Source organism: Hydra vulgaris, chromosome 12, assembly GCF_038396675.1.
Source record: "Hydra vulgaris chromosome 12, alternate assembly HydraT2T_AEP".
Lineage (NCBI taxonomy): Eukaryota > Metazoa > Cnidaria > Hydrozoa > Anthoathecata > Hydridae > Hydra > Hydra vulgaris.
Window position 1 is genome coordinate 5753185 of NC_088931.1, and position 18696 is coordinate 5771880.

Below are 18696 nucleotides of genomic sequence, written 5' to 3' on the forward strand. Positions count from 1 at the left end.
TTTGCATTCTTGTACCTTGTTTTTAGTGTCGAGAAACTTTTTCTAGATGGAACTGAATTGTCTTATTGTGTTTCCCCAACAGCTCAAGAGTGGCTAAAAAATTACCATTATCATACTCGTCTAGCATGTTTGATGAACCTACACAAATATGAACATAATATTGAATAAAGTTTACATCTAGATTAGTATTCCAAGCAACATTAAAATCATTTTATAAACATAAACTTCACATAATACACCTCGAAAACTTAGATTTCTTGAAGCTAAATGGAGAGTGACGTCGAGGTCGCAGCGTAAAATTTCATTCCACTTAGATGCCTCATTTTTTATTGACTTTTCAAGTTCTGAATCGATTCCTAGTTTTTCAAGGCTTTAAAGGCTGATTTCCAGACGATGTAGTGATTTCTGTGTTGAGCATTACACTTTTAATCTTTTCTCCCAGCTTTCACCAATTATCTTTTATTCCGCCATTCCACATCAAGAGCAATGATTGAAATCCAAGGCCAAAATTATGCTTTTATCCAAAAATAGAGCAGGGAAAACAAAAAAAATCTTTTGCAGTTCCATTCCAGATAAGCTAGTCTCTGCTAATCTTTTCTCCACTGAGAGAAGTTTCGTATAAAAACGGAGGTAGGCACTTTTTTGTTTGTAGAATCCCAAGGAAAAAGTGGCGGATTTTGAGGTGGTCCATTTAGTATGACTAGATCGCGTTCGACTTTGGATAAAACCCTCTTCCACAAAGCGGGGTCGTTTCTAACTACTTGATTACCTATTTGAATCGCCTCTTGATTCTCAATTTAAAAAAGCATTTGAGAATTGTGGGATGTTTTTAATATCTGCAGATATTAAATGATATGTTTTTAGAATCTGCATATAAAAACAATGCCTACCAAACTCACCTCATTATCATCTTCTTCTTCAGAGACCGTTAAAATCCTTGAAAGGGAAGATGGTTTTCTTGGACTCAAGGGTTGATCAATGCTGTTGGTAGCATGGTCTGTCAAAAAAAGAATTGTTTTTATAGTTTTATTAATAGTTGTTAATAGTTTTATTAATAATATTATTTATAGTTGAATTAAATTATGAATATAAGATTGTGAATAAAAAAATAAAGCTGTCAGCCTATACCTGGACTATTTGGTCGGACGTAGAGTTATTAGATGGCTTTTTTTTTTAACTTTATCGAAGCCACACTCTTCCAGTGTGCGTTTGTTCTTATATTCTTTTACAACTTTTTCTACAGCTTTTTTTCTGCCTTGGAACCCTGATTCATGCTTTCGAAAACTGGACATGACGTTTTCACTCTAAGATGAGTGTTGCGTATTTTTAAATAAAATAAAAAAGTTTTTCATTCGAAATAGAAATGAGTTTTTTATATAGAATTTCATTCTCAAAGGAATTTAAAAAAAAAAGAATTAAATCCAATTTCACAATATCAGATTAATTGAAATAAATGTATTGAGAAAGAATATTTGAAAAGTGTTGGAATGAGACCAACTTAACTGATTTATGCTATTATGTAACATAACATTGATGGTGTTTTTAAACAAGCCTATTAAACAAGCCCGGATATGCGTCACGTAATTAGAATTTTAACTACATTTAAATTGGAGCCATTGCAATCAGACACGCAAAAAAAATAGAAATTGTGAAATTTCCATTTAACTAAATTAAACTAAATTGCAGTTTCCTTTCATGTTTCAATTCTAAAAATCTTACAAAATATCTTACAAAAAAAAAATCTTATATTTTGTTTTTACTTACTTACTTAAAATTATGCCAATAATCTTCCTTTTTTTGCCTCTCTTGACAATTATTACCATTGTTAAATGGTAAACAATCACAAAATATTACAAGCCCGTACTGCAGGTGGGGTTGGTGGGTGCGATCAACGCCGCTTTTTGTACCAATTACTCTTTGTTTCGCATAAATTTTGCAATAAAAATCGAGCAATAAATTTACTTGTTACTTTAAACTACCTCGTTTTAAAATTATGATTATCCGATTATGAACAAAGTAATACAGCTAAGAAGTTATACCTGGTAATTTCTAGTAATTTAAAGTAGTACTAAACTCATTCGCACAATCACAGGCAGGAATATCTAAAATGATTCAGCTGAAACAAGTTATACATTATCGATTTAAAAAAAAATGTATTCAGTCTGCAATAAAAATATCTTTACTTTATTATTTTTTTTCAAATTTGCCAAATTTGCAAGTTTCACAAATTTACAATAAATACATACTACATATATAAATTTAGGCCGGAGTAAAAGAAGACATAAACTGGCTTATCACCGAGCCCCGTTTGCATACTGTCTGTGTTTATATAAAAGCAAATAAATACAAAACCCGTTTTAAAATACATATAAATTTTGCAAAATGCTAAAAATGTCTTTAAAAGAACGCGAAACTATAGTGTCTTTCTACTGATTTAAAATTAAAGTAATACAGACATGCATATATTTTAATGCATACACATTTTATATATTAACGTTTAATAAAATATATTAATTTAGTGATAATAACAACGTTTTTTTTTTTGTTTTCTTTAATTAAATTTAGAATAATAAATATTTGAAGTGTGTTGTAATAACTCTAATTATATTAAGAGTCTTTTAGATTCTGTTTTAAATTTCTAAAAGGTGTAGTGCTCATTATGATTATTAAAATTTTTAATAAAATCTTGTATTGAGGGTTGCATGTGCCCTATTTGTCAGTGTGCTTAGATAAAATGTACCCAGTGCCCCACCCTCCTCTGGGCGGCTCTGACTATTTTTCTTTAAAGACTATTCCATATTTTTCTCTCTTAACTATTTCCAATAAAGATAGAAAATCTTCAACAATACTAGAAATTTATTGTTTAACTTCATTGCAAATTGAAGAAAATAATAAACCAATTATTTTAAAAGAATATAATGATTCATTGGACAATTTATTGCAAGAAACATTTAATTTATTGGATTGTGGTAAGTGGCCAATTGTTCGATCTAGCAACTTTGTGGAGCATTTAGTTAAACTTGGTCCTTTTCAAATTACATAGAAAAAATACCCTGAAGATAAAAATGGTTGACAGTTTTTTAGCATTTATTGCAACAAATAACTTGCAAATAGAGAAACCTTTTGCCGTAGATGGTTGGTTTATTCAGATTCTAAAAACTTCGTATTTTGTTTTTGCTGTCCACTTATTGATAATAATTCAAAGTCAAAATTTGTCTCTGATGGGTTTAATAAATAGAGACATTTAGCTGAAACATTGTGAGTTCATGAAAATAGCGTCTCCCAATTGAAACATTATCAACAGTGGATAGGAAAATTAAATAAGAATAAAAACCGCAAAAACTATAGGTAATGAAGAACTTAAAATTATAGAAAAAGACAGTTTGCAATGCCAAAATGTTCTTTTTTGGTTAATGAATATCACTCTTTATCTAGTTGCAGACAGTATGACTTTTCGAGGGAGTTCAGATAAACTGTTTACACCTAAAAACGGCGAATTCTTAGGACTAATACAAATGCTTACAAAGTTTGATCCTGCGATGCAAAATCATTTAGCATTTGCAATGAAAGGTGGCACTTCAGATCATTACTGCAGAAAACATATTCAAAATGAGTTAACAGATTTAATGTCTCAAAGGCTTATGATAAAATAATAAACCGAGTTTTGAAAGCCGTGTACTAATCAATAATTGCTGATTGTAATTAATATAAGTTTTAACTATAATTCGATTATAATAATAGTTTTAGTAAAACTAAAACATATTCGTAGAAAGTTTTAGTAGAAAGGTTTGTATTAGTAGAAAGGCTTGTTTTAGTAGAAAGTTCATAATTTGTTTTAAACATTTAACATGCTTTTTTTAAACATTCGAATAATTGGGGTGTGGGGAGTTGTCCTGGGGTCTAAAATTGTTTTAAGCTCCTGGGCAACTCCTCCCATAAAAAAGTACTAAAAATATGATAAGAGGTATGATTTAAACTTATTTTTAATAAACTTTATTTACAATTGTAAATTTGAACCTGAACTTACAAATTATGATTAATGACTTTGCACTTAAAAAAATGCAATATCACAGACATCTGAGCTGTTCAACAAATAATTGTCTGCGAAATTATTATTTTGTATCACACGCATGCATTATACCATGCAGATTTTACCAGCAAATTTTTAGCGAAAGATGTGATGTCTGCTTGAAGCATAAATGATACACTATTAAAGAAGGTAGCGTGAACATTCTCACTAAACGCTTTATTGCGGTACTCTATTTTTGGTAATGTGTCTGTGATTATACTATTTGGTATTGTCAGAGACAAGCAAGTTCAGAATAATTAACAAATTAAATTTTTTTAATTTTTGTTCTTAGCATGATTTAAAGGAAAAATTTTAATAAGAGTTATACATTAAACATAAACAAGTTTTATGTTACATTAAACATAAACAAGTTTTATGTAATATTTCTAACAAACATCTTCAGTAAAACATGCGTAAAGTGAAACCCAAGACACGATGAAACTAATGGTCATTGTTAGAACTCCAAAAAAAACAATTATGACGTCGATGGCAAATTCAATATGTTTTAATTCTGCACAATAAATTTTCATATGAAAAAGTGCTGGAAATATAAACTCTAAAGAAATCCCTGTAAAACTACCAACAAAAGCAAGTAGATAAATGAACCATGGTATAAATGCTGCCATAATAACTGTCGAAAACAATATGGTTAATCGTGTAACCTGCGTTTGAAAGCTATAAATGCTCAAGGTATCTTTTTTTATAGAAGATAAAGTTAAATGCGATTTCTCAACAACTTCAAAAAGCATAAACATTGGTAAGGTATACGAGGTAAAAGCTAATACAGCAGCTATTGAGTTTAATGTTTGGCGAAATATACCTGAAGGCAAATTGTTTGTTAATAAGTTATCTGAGTTTGGATAGAAAGTAATGTGACTCACAACTCCAATAAAAACAATAACGCTGGTCATTACAAAGTAAGACAATTTTACAGCAGATTCAAACCTTTCAGGGCGTTTCATGGTTGATTCTATAAACGGAGCAAAGGGCTGAGAGAAAAAGCATGCAACTAAAATTCCGATAGCATTTGGGAAGTCTAAGGACTGATAGTTATGCATTTTATCAATGTCCCATTTGTAAAAATGCATCAAACAATATATAAATAAGCAAATAAATATAATAGACGCACAGCCCATTGCTACAACACCTGTCCATGCAACTTGCGATAAATCTTTTAATAAAGAATTTGGTAAAAAAGCTAGTCCTCCAATCAATGTCCATGCCCAGAGCGGGATGTTTGCTTCCGGAAAAGATTTGTTAAACATAGCTCCCACAATGAATGGATACATTGTTGAAACAAAAATAAGCTGTATAACCATAGCAACAAATACAAGCATTCTACCTCCTCCTTTCCAAAATGCATCACCTATATCAAGATAGTTTTGACGTACTCTTAATTTCACTCCATTTTTTACTTCGTATAAACTTCTTACTAAAATAATACTTGTATAACTTGAAAATGATGCTATAATGAGCAAAGCTAACAATGCCCACCACCCACCTGTTTTAAAAACATAAGGTATGATCAAAATAGGCAGACCCTGAATAGTATTACAGACTGTCAAAACAGCCTCCAGCGTTGTTGTTAAAGTTTCATCAGTTTTCGCATTGTTTTTTACAATTTTCGGCTGCTTTTCTTCGTTTATAGTTTGCGGCTGCTTTACTTCAGAAACATTTTCGGACATTTTCAAATTTTAATGAGCATTGAGCAGTTTTTAGATGATATTATGTTTTTGAATTCAAAAAATTTTTATAGAATATAAAGTCTAGTAGTAAAATGCAATAATACGACTTTCAACAAAGTTTTACATGGTTCAATGAGTTTTATACCCAATAGTTAAATAGTTCCTTACAAGGGATATTTAAAAATTCGATAACATAATACTTCGATTTTTATTTTAAAAAATCAAACCAAAACATTTAATTGGTATTATGTTCGATTGTTTTACTATTTTTTTTATTTATTTGGTCAAATAAAAAGATTTATTTTAAAAACTAATTTGAAGCTTTTCAAAATCAAATTTAAAAAACAAAAGTTTAAATTGACCCCACAAATTTAATTTTAAGTTTGAAATTTAAACAAAGTATTAAATATAAATGCAATTGCGGTTTAAATTGGCGGTTTTTTTAAATAAGTTTTTCTGGTTAACTCAACCTTTTTTGTTTTTATAACCATATACAAGATTGAAGTAGTCTTAAATAAAAGGTAAATATATGTATTTATCACGAACCAAAACTATTTATAAGTGCGTTATTATAAGAAGGTGCATATTTGTCTCATTAGAATTAAAAGTACGTTCGAAATATTTAACAAATCAAAATCGTGACATTGAAACGTATCAGTTTTATATTTTCTTTAAGAAGACAGGATCAAAACTTTTTATGTTTATGCTAGGAGGCTGTTTAAGTGCAAGTTTTGTTAGTGCGAACTGGCATAGCAGCAGCTTCATAAGTGCAAAGTAGTTGCAAAAACTGACATAAGTGCGAACTGGGTATCAGTATTTGCAAATTAGCGCACTAATGCCAGTTTGCACTTAAGCAAACTTTTGCAATTGCTTTGCATTTGTAAAGATTTGCACTTACATAGTATGCATTGCGACGTGCCGCAAACTATATTGTTATTTATTTTTTTGCCTGCTTATTGAAATCAATGGGTGCTTTTTTATATTTTAAGTTCTATGTTAAATTATTTTTCGTTGTTGTATTTACTAAAACCTATTTTCACTGTAATTTATACTTAGTTTTTTTGCGCTTGAAACGTACGCTAAAAAACTTATTTCTTATCAACACTCAAAAACATGAATAATTAATGAGTTTATAACTACAGAATAAGCTATCCTACAGAAAATCAATGGCAACTTGCTGAAATGCTTGTGTGTATACTAAAACACTTTGAAATCGTTACAAAAGATATGAGTGCCGAGACTGCGTGTACATTAGAGATCATACCGTTTATTTATGGAATGGAAAGTTTTTTGACTACGCTTGTGACAAAGCAACTGGAATCAAAACTGTTGTCGATGAACGTTGATAAAACTGATTTTAAAATGTTGTTTTCAAAAATGCAAAGACAATATTTGTCTGAGAATTGCAATGATGCTCGATCCCCGTTTCAAATTAAATTTGTTAAGAAAATGTATCATAATATGTAAGGGTCTGCGTCTCGTAAAAAATTTATTTCAATACCATTACCAAGACAATTCCATTATAGTCTTGAAATGTTTCAAGACATATCAATACTTTTTCAAAGTGGTCTTGTTACATTAAAATAGTTTTAAGAAAATCAAGACTTGACAAGACTTTTCAAGACCGAAAATTAAGTCTGAAAATTAAGAACTGTTTTCAGTATGTAAATGCTTAGTTTTAACTTGAACTGAATAACATTCCATATCACTGATTAATGGTTGATGAATCAGTACTTGACCCAGGGATGACATTATCTTCATGGAGATGCGGAGCTTCATCAAATTTATCTTTGGAGATAAGTTTTAATTGACGAACTTCAACACGGTCAAAATATTCTGAATATAAAGAAGTTTATCAACTTTCTCAGGCTGAAGTTCTAGTTCTCTTGCACGAAACAATGCTTCCACATGAAGAAAAAGCCCGTTCGGAAGAAGAAGATGATGCTGGAATACAAAGCCAATGCCTAGCAGCAGCTGAAAGAAGTGGAAGCTTCAACTCATTTGCTTTCCACCAGTTTAAAATGTTGTTCAGGCCATCAACTTTTGTTGGTTTTGGCATGGATTTGTACTCATTGCATTCTGTCTGAATTGGAGATATGACCACGATGGGCTGCATCAGAGATTCTTGAAGTTATTGTGAAAGAGCAATTGCCATTAAGGGATCTTCTTCTTCATTGGTTTTGACTTTTTTTGCTATGACAGTTCAATGAAATTTTTGGAAGCAATTTATTTCTATTTTATATGAGACTTTTTAGATACAAAAAAGTACCTTAGTTAAAAACTTCACTTTTCAGCTTGACAAAATCTGCTCCTAAAAAAATGTGCTTCTTTAAAAGTTTTTAAATACCTTGAGCTTGCTTGGTGATCCATGTTTGATGTCTTTCATGTTTGAGGATCAACGTTTCATACATCTCTTGAAAGTTCTTGCTAATGCACTCCACACCAATGCCACGATAAAAAGGATTTAGCATACTTCCAAATGCATAAGCCTCCACCATTCCTCTACATTTAGGGAACCGTTTGTTGAGTTCACAGCTTAAAATTTTGACAAATGATTCAGCACCTCTTGACAACGACAGAGACAGAGTTTCTTTTAACATGTGGATTGAATGTCACATAAATAAGACATAACTCTGTTGATGGTTGGGTAGTTGTCAGCAGATAAGGCCTCAAATACTTCTGCTACACGTGACATTACATCCAGACTCTCCTCAAAGAGCTCAAAATCTTCTTCTGAGGGATGACCTCTGCCAAATTGCCATCATCTCGTCCTGGATTGTCATGAATGCTGGAAAGTGTTTGGCTCATTTTCATCACACTTTCAATCATCATGGTGACAGAATTCCAATGAGTTGCTACTGGGGTAATGATTTTGGCAAAGGTTTCATCATCATCTAAAATAGAAAAATATATATATTTATTAATTCTAGTTGAAATAATGTATTCTTTATACAATTTTTCCTTCAAACAATATTCTTATATAAATAAGATATATTCAATATATCTTATTTATAATAACTATTTTTTAATGTTTTATTTACTTATTTAAACCCTGAATTTAAAATTGTTAACTTAATTTTTACGTTTTTAATTTAATGATTTTGCATCACTTCGCTTTAATGTCTTCAAAAACGTGATGGCAGTTTTTGCAAACTTTGAACGCGTAGTAATTAAACTGTAGGACTAAAATAATTTTTGTGACGTCACATTCGACTAACCCCCTCCCTCTCCTTGCCACAAAATTTTGCTTCCCTTCCGCCTCTCCCCCCCCCCCCCTCAATTAGTGTGACGTATTTATTGATGATCCTTTAGTACAAGGTTAAATTTGTGAACTCATTTTAGAAATCTTTCAGCTTGATTAGTCTAGTCTTGATTTAAAAAATACCAAGAAAAGTCTTGTTATTTCTTGAATTACTAGATATTTTTTAAGGTTGGTCTTGATTCATTTAAGACTTTTCAAGACAAGACGGAAATGGTCTTGGCTCGTCTTGTCTTGGTATTGTCTTGTCTTTTTATTTCAAGATGCAGACCCTTAAAAAATTTCCTTAAACATATTATTAATATGTTTAAGGAAATTTTATATCAAAAGTACTACCGCTTTCATTCAGAGATTTACAACAAGCAAAAGAGGTTGATTTTGTTAAAACAGGAGACAGTGGATCAGATTCAGAAGGTTCATGTAATTCATTTTCAGAAGTTTGATTTGATTAATTGATTAAATAGATTGTTTGTATTGATTGGTTGTTTGATTTGATTGACTGATTGAATAAATGAACACATCTCTTGGAAACCCGACATAAACCACATAACACAATAATATCAAAGAACATAGATTTTAATCTACAAGGCAAGACCATTTTTGTCACAAAAAAGTTTAAAAGTTGTTTATTTTTTATTCATACATAGCCATCTTATTATATTCCAATATAGCAAGGGGCAGTACCCAGCTAACACAAAACGTTCAAGTACGTTTGAAGAACGTTGCGAACGTTCGAGTACGTTCTATGAACGTTCATAGAACGTGCTTGAGCGTTCGCAACGTTCGTTGAACGTTTTGTGTTAGCTGGGTACCCACAAATCTAAATTAGAACCATTTTACTTACGTCAAAAACACGCTTCAAGAATAGTTTACAAAAAAAATAAATTTTCTCATGCTCAAGCCTTAATGAAACAAATGAAAGCACTAAATATATTTCAAATAAATATTTATCAAAACATACTTTTCATTTTAGTTTAAATATAAAGTCTGGTTCCAGAACATTTTATAGCACACTTTTTTAAAAACAATTTAAATAAACACAATACAAGAACAGCAGGCAGCTTTATAATACCGTTTGAAACAACAAGACTCTCTAAATTCTCAATTACATATCGTGGTCCTTATTTATTTAACAAAATAATGTACAGACGCGAATCACTAATAACTACAAACACTATCTGAAAATAAAGCTAAAATCTACTATAATCAAATTACACAACTATAAGTAATTTTTTTAAATTCTAATTAAAAATTTAAATATAAAAATAAAATTAAAAAAACCCTAATGAACAATAATAATGTTAGTTAACTTTTAATAGAAATAAATTTAAAAAAATAATAATATTAATAACAAGGTGCACAACATCATAAATTCACATATTGGACAAAATTGATATTTTTTGTTTTTCTTGTTAATTATAATGTTGCCGTTCCGATTCTGTTGGTAATAAACAATTGTGACGCATGGTTCGATTTATAAAGGGCCCAAAAGGAACCCATAAAAAATCTTTTTTCCAAAAAAAACATATTACTGATTAAATTTTTTTTGTTTTTATTTTGTTTTCTATTTTTTCTTTAGGAGTTGCGTTAAAAAGAAGAAAAAAAAGAAAAAGAAACATGCTTTTTTTGAATAATTATAAGGAAAAGTAATTTTGGGGCAGTGGCTCACCTCGTGTCTACCCGGGACCGCTAGATATTTATGAAAAATTTCAAAGTAAATTTAAAATGACTGCAATGGTACTGGCATAAAAGTTAAGAAGCGATTTTTACATTAAAGTTTTTATTTCTTATTTTATGGCCTAAAACCTGTAAAACTGAATTAATAAATAAAAAATTGCAATTAAATTTTTAAAAATTTTATTTTTGTTTTCTTTTCTATAAAAATTAATTTACCAAAAGTTTATTTTTTTAACTTTTATAGATTTTTGGAAGAAATTGAAGAAAATGTAATGATTTGATATACTTTTCCTCGTGGCTATCAGGGGGTCGCTAAAAATTTCCAAAAATATCTAAAATAGGTTTAAAATAAGGGTAATAAAATAATTGTGCAGGTAAAAAAAATAAAGAGCAGTTTTTTTACAAAATATTATAGTTTTTATTTTAAGGCCAAAAACTGAAAATCATCATTCCTATTTTAAAATTCGCTTTTAATCTTGAAATTATTAGGTGAATTATTTGAGTATATTAAGACTTAAAAAATTAGGTTTTGTTCATAGTTAATTCTCTATTTAATTTAATTGATTTATTAGATATATTAATATTCAGGTCTGAAAAAATACGTCCTAGTAGCTAAAGATTTTCAACAAAGCCGTTACAACCGAATAAACCTAAAACTACGCTATTTAGCTCAAAGACCAGGTTGACGACACATTTAAATAAGCACTTCTTATAATGCAAAGTACAAATTGCTAAAAATAATAAGATTATAAATATAAGCTTTTTGTTGATTATATAATATATATGCAAGTTTCAAATTATGTGAATAAATTTTTTTGATTGCTATTTGTAGTATAGTCAGCAGTTAAAAAAATATCGTTTTTTTTTAATTTGAAATTTGCATATTTATTATATGCAAATTTCTGAGTGAACTGATTAAGAATTTCTTCATTGTCGAAAGAGAAGCCTTTTCTGGGCGTAATGATGCTTGTTGCTGTTTGAATTTATTGAATAATTGTGAATTTATGATGCTGCGCACTCTATATATGTAATACATACATAAACATCACATATGCAACTGATTTTTTATGTGTATTACATGTCTAGAAAAAAGGCACTCGATGGCAAGACTGACAGTCTCCTGCGAGCTTCCTTTAACTACAAACAAGTAATTCTTTTTATCAATTTTATACAAATTTCGTGCACATCCTTCATCCGTTAAAAGTGAACGCTTGTTCTGCACAACAGGAAACATATTTGAAGCCAAACGAAACAGGCTGTTACCTGAGCATGGAGAACAGATTACGTTTTTAAATTATAATCTGCCTATTTTTTACAATAGATAATTAATTCAAACGCAATAAACTACTAAATTGCTATATAATAACAAAAACTTCCATCATTTGTAATTAATAGTTACTAAATAGTAATTTTATTATACTTCAAAGTACAAACTAATGTATATTAAACATTGTTTATAATACAATTTTAAAGATTAGACTTGATTAAGTTGACGAGAAGCCAAACTAGTTTTATAATTCACACCCTAATTCAGTCACTAATTTTTAATTAGTAATTACTAATTAGTCAGTCATTTTTTTCCGTATAATATTAGGGTAAAGTGACCAAAATCCAGCCGCATCTTAACAAAATTGTTTCTACAGACATATTAACAAAAAGGTTTATATTAAAATTTAACATTTCTAGAAAGATAAATCTTTCAGCATTTAGAATATAATTACAACAATTATTATAAATGAAAATTGTTTGAAAAAACAACGTTAACAAAAAGTATATAAATAAGACCAAAATACAGCCACTATGACCAAATTTCAGCCAGGCGTATGCGGAATAAACCTAATTACAGCCAATATAAAAAACATGCTTTTTACCACTACTTTTATGGGTTGGCATTTAAAATATTTAAAAATTAATTGTATTAATAAATATTGAATCAATAATTTTTTTAATCCTACAAGTTAACCGGTTGACAGATAAACAATAAATAAAACAGCAAAATCGAACTTACCAAAGACTTGAACTTACTTAAAGTTTATTTAGTTTAAAGTTAAAATGAACATGTTCTTAAACATCAGTTAGAAAATGATTGCTTATCTTGATACTGGCATTCATCAATAAATAAACTTGCCTAAACTTAATAAAGATGCCTAAACCTTAAAAAAATTCTGTTTTCACCCGACAAGAAAATTTAACGTGGGCCATATATGGCAATTGCATGTTAACCATATATTTCCCACTCTCCTTTATGGGATGGCGCTGATGCGTCCCATATGTGGCTTTAATGTTTATAGCACTAAAACCACACTAAATAAGAACAAATGCCACGCTTAATTTGTGCGCAAAAGTTCAAATGGCCCACGCGTGGGAAGCATTTGCTAGCCATATCATTACCACACTTCTTTATGGGATGGCTTTAGTGCGGGCCATATGTGGGTTTAATGCTTATAGCACTAAAACCACACTAAATAAGAACGAAAGCCACACTTCATTTGTGCGCAAAGGTTCATCTGGCCCACGTGTGGGAAGTATATATTAGCCATATATTTACCACTCCTCATTATGGGATGGCGTTGGAGTGGCCCACGTGTGGCAATAATACTTATATCGCTCAAAACCACTTTCAGAACGAAAGTACACTAACTTTTTACATGAAATCTGATATATATATATATATATATATATATATATATATATATATATATATATATATATATATATATATATATATATATATATATATATATATATGAAAAATAATATGCTTCTTGCTTTTTGTTATAAATTTATTTACAAACATTTTATTTATTTACAATAACTTTTCATTAAATTTATTTATTCATTCTTCTCTCGATGCATACGTCTACCACCACGATCTGCTGAGTTATGCAGTGAAGCGGTGATGGCTTCATTGACATCTTTGTCTGTAGCATTTTTGCAATGCCTTCGAACAGCAACTAAAATCAGTTTATTATTATTTATTATTTCGATTATACAAAAAATTAATTAATTTATTAAGGGTTAATGTCAACTTTATCAATAAGTACTTGTACTTGACAAACGGTTAACTCTAACGGAATAGCTACTTTGCTTACTTGCAATAAACTTTACAAAAGCCTCAATTGAATATTTGTTTGAGCGTTTCCCAGAACGACAACAACTCATCTGTAACTCATCAGTCATGAAAACATTCAAAATGTTTCGTACCATATCAGATATATACTTTCCACCTGCTGTTGCTAGCCAGTTAATCTACATTCAGAAAAAGAAAGTAAACAATTTAAAAGTACACAAAGGTGTATAAACACATACATAAATATATATAAGTGATTACTAAAAAATAAAATTTATATATGAATTCAAATTATATAAAAAATTGTATTATATAAAAAAAGGTTAAATATTCGAATTTTTAATTTTTCAATGGATGCAACCGGAGTTTTTATTAAAAAGTTTTTCAATAATATTTAAGTAAAACTTGCAAAAAGTGAGGCCATTTCTTCATCCTGGCATTGCAACAAAACAGCATCTAACTCTTCTATGCTGCTTGATTTCGTAAATAAACTTTCTTCAGTATGACCAATTGGCATACGCTCTATCAAATGTTTAATCTCTTTTGTCGCAGACGTTACAGATTTTACAAAATCTAATCAAATCGAACTGTTATAAGTATTTAAAAGATAGACAAATTAATATATGTACTTTAAAAGATTTTTCACCTTTAAGTAAATTTTCAATGGAGGACAATCGATATTCAATTGACTGTGTGATTGGTGTAAGGGTGTTAGTGGAATTTTTGGTGTATGGGATTGGCAAGAACTCCTAATATAACTCAACAAAATATATTTAAAATATATTATTAGTATATCAACATTAACAATTTTAAAAAAAATTCTAGCTTAATTACATTTATGCATTTTTAAATTTAATGATCTTCAATTATAATTATTCTACTTAACAGCAAACTTATAATTACTAAAATAAAATTTACAAAAATCTTACTGAAGGTAAATTCATTTCATCAGGATCATTTAGTAATGACACAAAGCTTTGACTAGATTTTCGTTGGTGTTGCATCTCTCGAAAAACATTCTAATCAAATGTCTAATAATAACATTAACAAATTTTAACTTAAAGTATTGCTATCAAGCAACATGTTTAATACTTACAGCATGATGTGGTATTGGCAGTAATGGTTGGCTACCTGGTGTTGATGTCTAAAATATTTTATGCTAATTATTAAAATCTAGTAAAACTTTATCTAATTTAAGAAAATAAAAATTTGTTGATTGTAATCAACAAGAGTAAGCCATGTTTAAATAAATATTTTCGTTTCCACATTTAAAATAATTATTTAACATTTTTTTCATTAACGTAAGCAAGTTAATGAAAAAAACTTGTTTTTAATAAAGTCACTTTATAAGCTTACAGAAATGACAGCCTGCTGAAGAGATGTAGGCATGTTGAAATCAGAATCATCTTCACTAGACATATTGCCATGAATTTGAGAAGCAAATAATGAAGGGGATAATCGTTTTGATGTTGTTTTCCTACGACATGAATTACCTTCATATTCTGAAGCAAGATCACTTGTTTCTTCAGATATTTTTAACTTTTCTAATGCTCTTTCCTCACAGTCTGTAACAAAGTAGTCAAAGTAGTACAAAGTAACAAAAATGTGAGTTGATTGTGCATTAAAGTAATATTAATAAACCAGGTATAACTTAAACGCACACACACACACAAACACACACACACATATGTGTGTGTTTACCTGCAGTAGATAAAATTCGTATTTTGTATCTTTCCCAACCTTTATTGGGAATCTGTCTCTTCCGGCGCATTCCTTTTAATGAAGTCATGCTACATTTTGGCCACATACACTCGCTGTTTCCATTAAGCCATTCCTTTGGAACATACTCCACAGTATTGTCGTTAAGGAAATGAACAATATAAAACATATCTTTACACTGTAAAAAATATAAATAATATAAACTATTTGTGCATATTATAAAAAACTCTAGGAATTAGGAAAGATAATTTCAGTAAATATCGTTTTGGGCTGGCACAATATTTACAGGGTATTTGCCACCCTGATGACACTATGTTTACAATAGAATTACCATAATTCAATAAAAAAAAATTTGCATAAGTAATAGTAGTAAAATAACTATATAAATTCCCAATACTTGCTATAGGACTATAGCAATATAAATTAACAATATCAAGTAAATAAAAAATAGGTAAAACAACTCATACTTTTCTATATATAATTATTTCATAAAAAATATCTTTATTACATAGATATAAAATTCATAAGAATGCCAATAAAAAAATAACACTAAAAAACTCATAAAAAAATTAAACATCTTTTACGCAACTGATATAAATTGGTTATACAACTAATTATGTAACAAACTGTTTTTTAAAATTAAATACAAAATTTAAAAACTAGATAAAAGTCATTTTTCAAGATTTAAATTGAAGACTATAGTGCTAAAAGTACAAATGTCTTCAATTGTTAAACAGTTCAAAATTTGATGCTGTTCAAAAACTAATAGTTTATATAAATAATTCTGGTATTTTGATCAATAACTAAACAATTTATTAGAAGCAAATGGAATAATGTAAAATATACTATTCTCACAAGGAATACACACACATTTGTTAATTATTGAAACATTGCATACATTACTATTAGAGTGTTTATACAAACCTATATGCATAAATGAGGAAGGATATGGATGGGAATACACGTCTTCATATAAAGTCATTACATTTCCATTACACACAACATCGGTAACAAACGAAGTAACACATACTATTCCAGAAGAGGTGAGATATATATTGTCTGCTGAATGTGTAGATAAGTAAAATAAGTTATTGCAAGATGGCGATAATGTTCTGAAAATTGAATTTCTAATTACATTATTGATGCACTGTTTGAGGCAATTGGTGTTGGAATTAATGGTCTTTTTAATATGCCTTAATTTATTCTCAAAAGGAAATGATGACCAAAAGTCAAGTGGAACAAGGTTTTTTACAAACTCATCTAAATGTAAAAGACAATGAATGTTATACACTAAATTACCTTTACCATAATGATCTGCAAACGTAGTAACAAATTTCTTCAAACACCAGGAAACGTTATCCATAATTGGTAAAAAATCTGATCCAAGCATATTGAATGCTGCAAAATGGAGAAGCATAGTATGAGCATAAACACTGGGATGCAGAAAAGATCTCATGACTAATGGTGCCAAATAAATAAAAAAAGTTCTAAATTCAGTTGCTTTCCATCGGTCCATCTCAACCAATGGTCTCACTTTTCTGTGTTTAAATTCTTTAGGCATGTGTTTCCCATTTTCAACGATCTTATTTGATAAAGCAACTCGATTAGACGGTGGTATGCGAAATGAACCTTTGTACTTACATGTTGAAGAAACCCATAAAAACAAAAGTTTTCTGAACACACCTTCACATAACAGATGCATGTACTCAGCTGGCACACAAGTAACAGGAGGTACAATACTACCAATTGCCGTCATTTCCTTTTGGTGATCTTTTTCTTGAAAATTCAAAAACTGTTGATCAGTTCGAGCAGGAGCATCATGATTATCAAAAACAACCTTTCCATTAATATAGCTACCAGTTTGTCTGCAATACTCACACCCATTGTAACCATTAAAATACTTTATACCCTTTATAAATGCTCTTGCCGGAGCATCACTTACAATACAAAAAGCTCTAATAAGATACCTCTGTCCTGAAACTACAATTGGGTATTTTAAATTGTTCAAGTTTTCTACAATCCCTGAAAAATATTTATTCAGGTCATTCGGTTTATTTGTGCCAAAATAAAGAGATACAATGAAAGGCTCAAGGCAAGTACTTTCATTAACTTTTGCTAAAATAGGCCAAAATGATTTAGAGCAGGATTTGAATAAAGGCATCCCATCGATATTAAATGTTAACGTGATAAGTGTAGAATGAAAATGAGTAGCTTCAGCGCAAAGTAAATTATATCGATCTGAACTTATCCTAAAGCTTTGCAAACCAGATTCTATATACCTAATAAGTTCAGTTTCTAGGCCAAAGTGAACAAATTCTCCACTACCCATCTTTGAGATATTCAAATGGGTCGAAGAACATTTTAAAAGTGTTTTACATGATTTAGGTAACTCCGGATGTTTTGTTATAAGAATTTTTAACAAATCATCCAATGCTTTATTTTCAACATTGTATTGAATTGCCCAAACACGAATTTCCTCTAAAAGTGACTTATTTTTAACTTCTTCTGAGCTTGTATCTATGATACTTTCAAAAGAACGATAACTACCAAGGTTAATGCTATTATTGCTACTTGCTTCTAACGAAGAACTCTTGAGCTCTTCTTGATCGTAACTAACAACAACCTCATGAATTGCAGCATCTTCCTGAGCTTTTTTGTAAAAAGTATCAACTTCTTCATTAATGACAAGCCTTTTTTTCTCCTTTGACAGCCCACTCCATTTTTTATCCTTTAAGAAATAATATGATACAGAAGTAATTAAAAATAAATTGTATTTTAAATGTATTTTATACTAAAAAAATGTAAATAAATATGAGTATATATATATACATATAAATGTATATATACAATGTATATATATATGCAATGTATATATATATATATATATATATATATATATATATATATATATATATATATATATATATATAAATATATATACATACAATGTATATATATATATATAATTTTTTTTGTTGTTGAAGTATTACATCCATGTTTCCACACTAGTGCAGTTTGGATGGTTCTACAAAGTGAAATAAATCCCACAATGTAAGAGTTGAAGCAATTTTTTACAACCGGATGCCCTTCCTGACGTTAACATGAAAACAGGTTGTACTGGATTTCATGTTACAGTAGCATGATAACCTAACCTGACCTGAAGAATGTAAATATATTGTAGATTGTAAATATATACAATATATATATTTGTTTTTAA

At 29.4% G+C, this 18696-nt stretch overlaps 4 protein-coding genes across 4 annotated transcripts; 1 reads left to right on the top strand and 3 right to left on the bottom strand.

Moving 5' to 3' along the window:
- The first annotated feature begins 2734 nt into the window (after positions 1-2734).
- LOC136087907 (uncharacterized) lies at positions 2735-3653 on the top strand. Its single transcript, XM_065811531.1, has 2 exons — positions 2735-2969; positions 3349-3653. Exons 1-2 carry the CDS (start codon positions 2735-2737, stop codon positions 3651-3653), a joined length of 540 nt encoding a protein of 179 aa, XP_065667603.1.
- Positions 3654-3955: 302 nt separating this feature from the next.
- Positions 3956-5869, bottom strand: LOC124808042 (vesicular inhibitory amino acid transporter). The gene has a single exon (XM_065811323.1). The coding sequence runs from the start codon at positions 5752-5754 to the stop codon at positions 4456-4458; it is 1299 nt and encodes a 432-aa protein (XP_065667395.1). The 5' UTR covers positions 5755-5869; the 3' UTR covers positions 3956-4455.
- Positions 5870-13456: 7587 nt separating this feature from the next.
- Positions 13457-14345, bottom strand: LOC136087802 (uncharacterized). The gene is made up of 3 exons (XM_065811326.1): positions 14170-14345; positions 13783-13939; positions 13457-13644 (listed from the first exon to the last, which is right to left on the bottom strand). The coding sequence occupies exons 1-3, from the start codon at positions 14275-14277 to the stop codon at positions 13523-13525; spliced, it is 387 nt and encodes a 128-aa protein (XP_065667398.1). The 5' UTR covers positions 14278-14345; the 3' UTR covers positions 13457-13522.
- A 329-nt stretch (positions 14346-14674) lies between these two features.
- Positions 14675-15898, bottom strand: LOC136087908 (uncharacterized). The gene is made up of 4 exons (XM_065811532.1): positions 15462-15898; positions 15117-15325; positions 14857-14904; positions 14675-14779 (listed from the first exon to the last, which is right to left on the bottom strand). Exons 1-4 carry the CDS (start codon positions 15646-15648, stop codon positions 14675-14677), a joined length of 549 nt encoding a protein of 182 aa, XP_065667604.1. The 5' UTR covers positions 15649-15898.
- Between the last annotated feature and the right edge of the window lie 2798 nt (positions 15899-18696).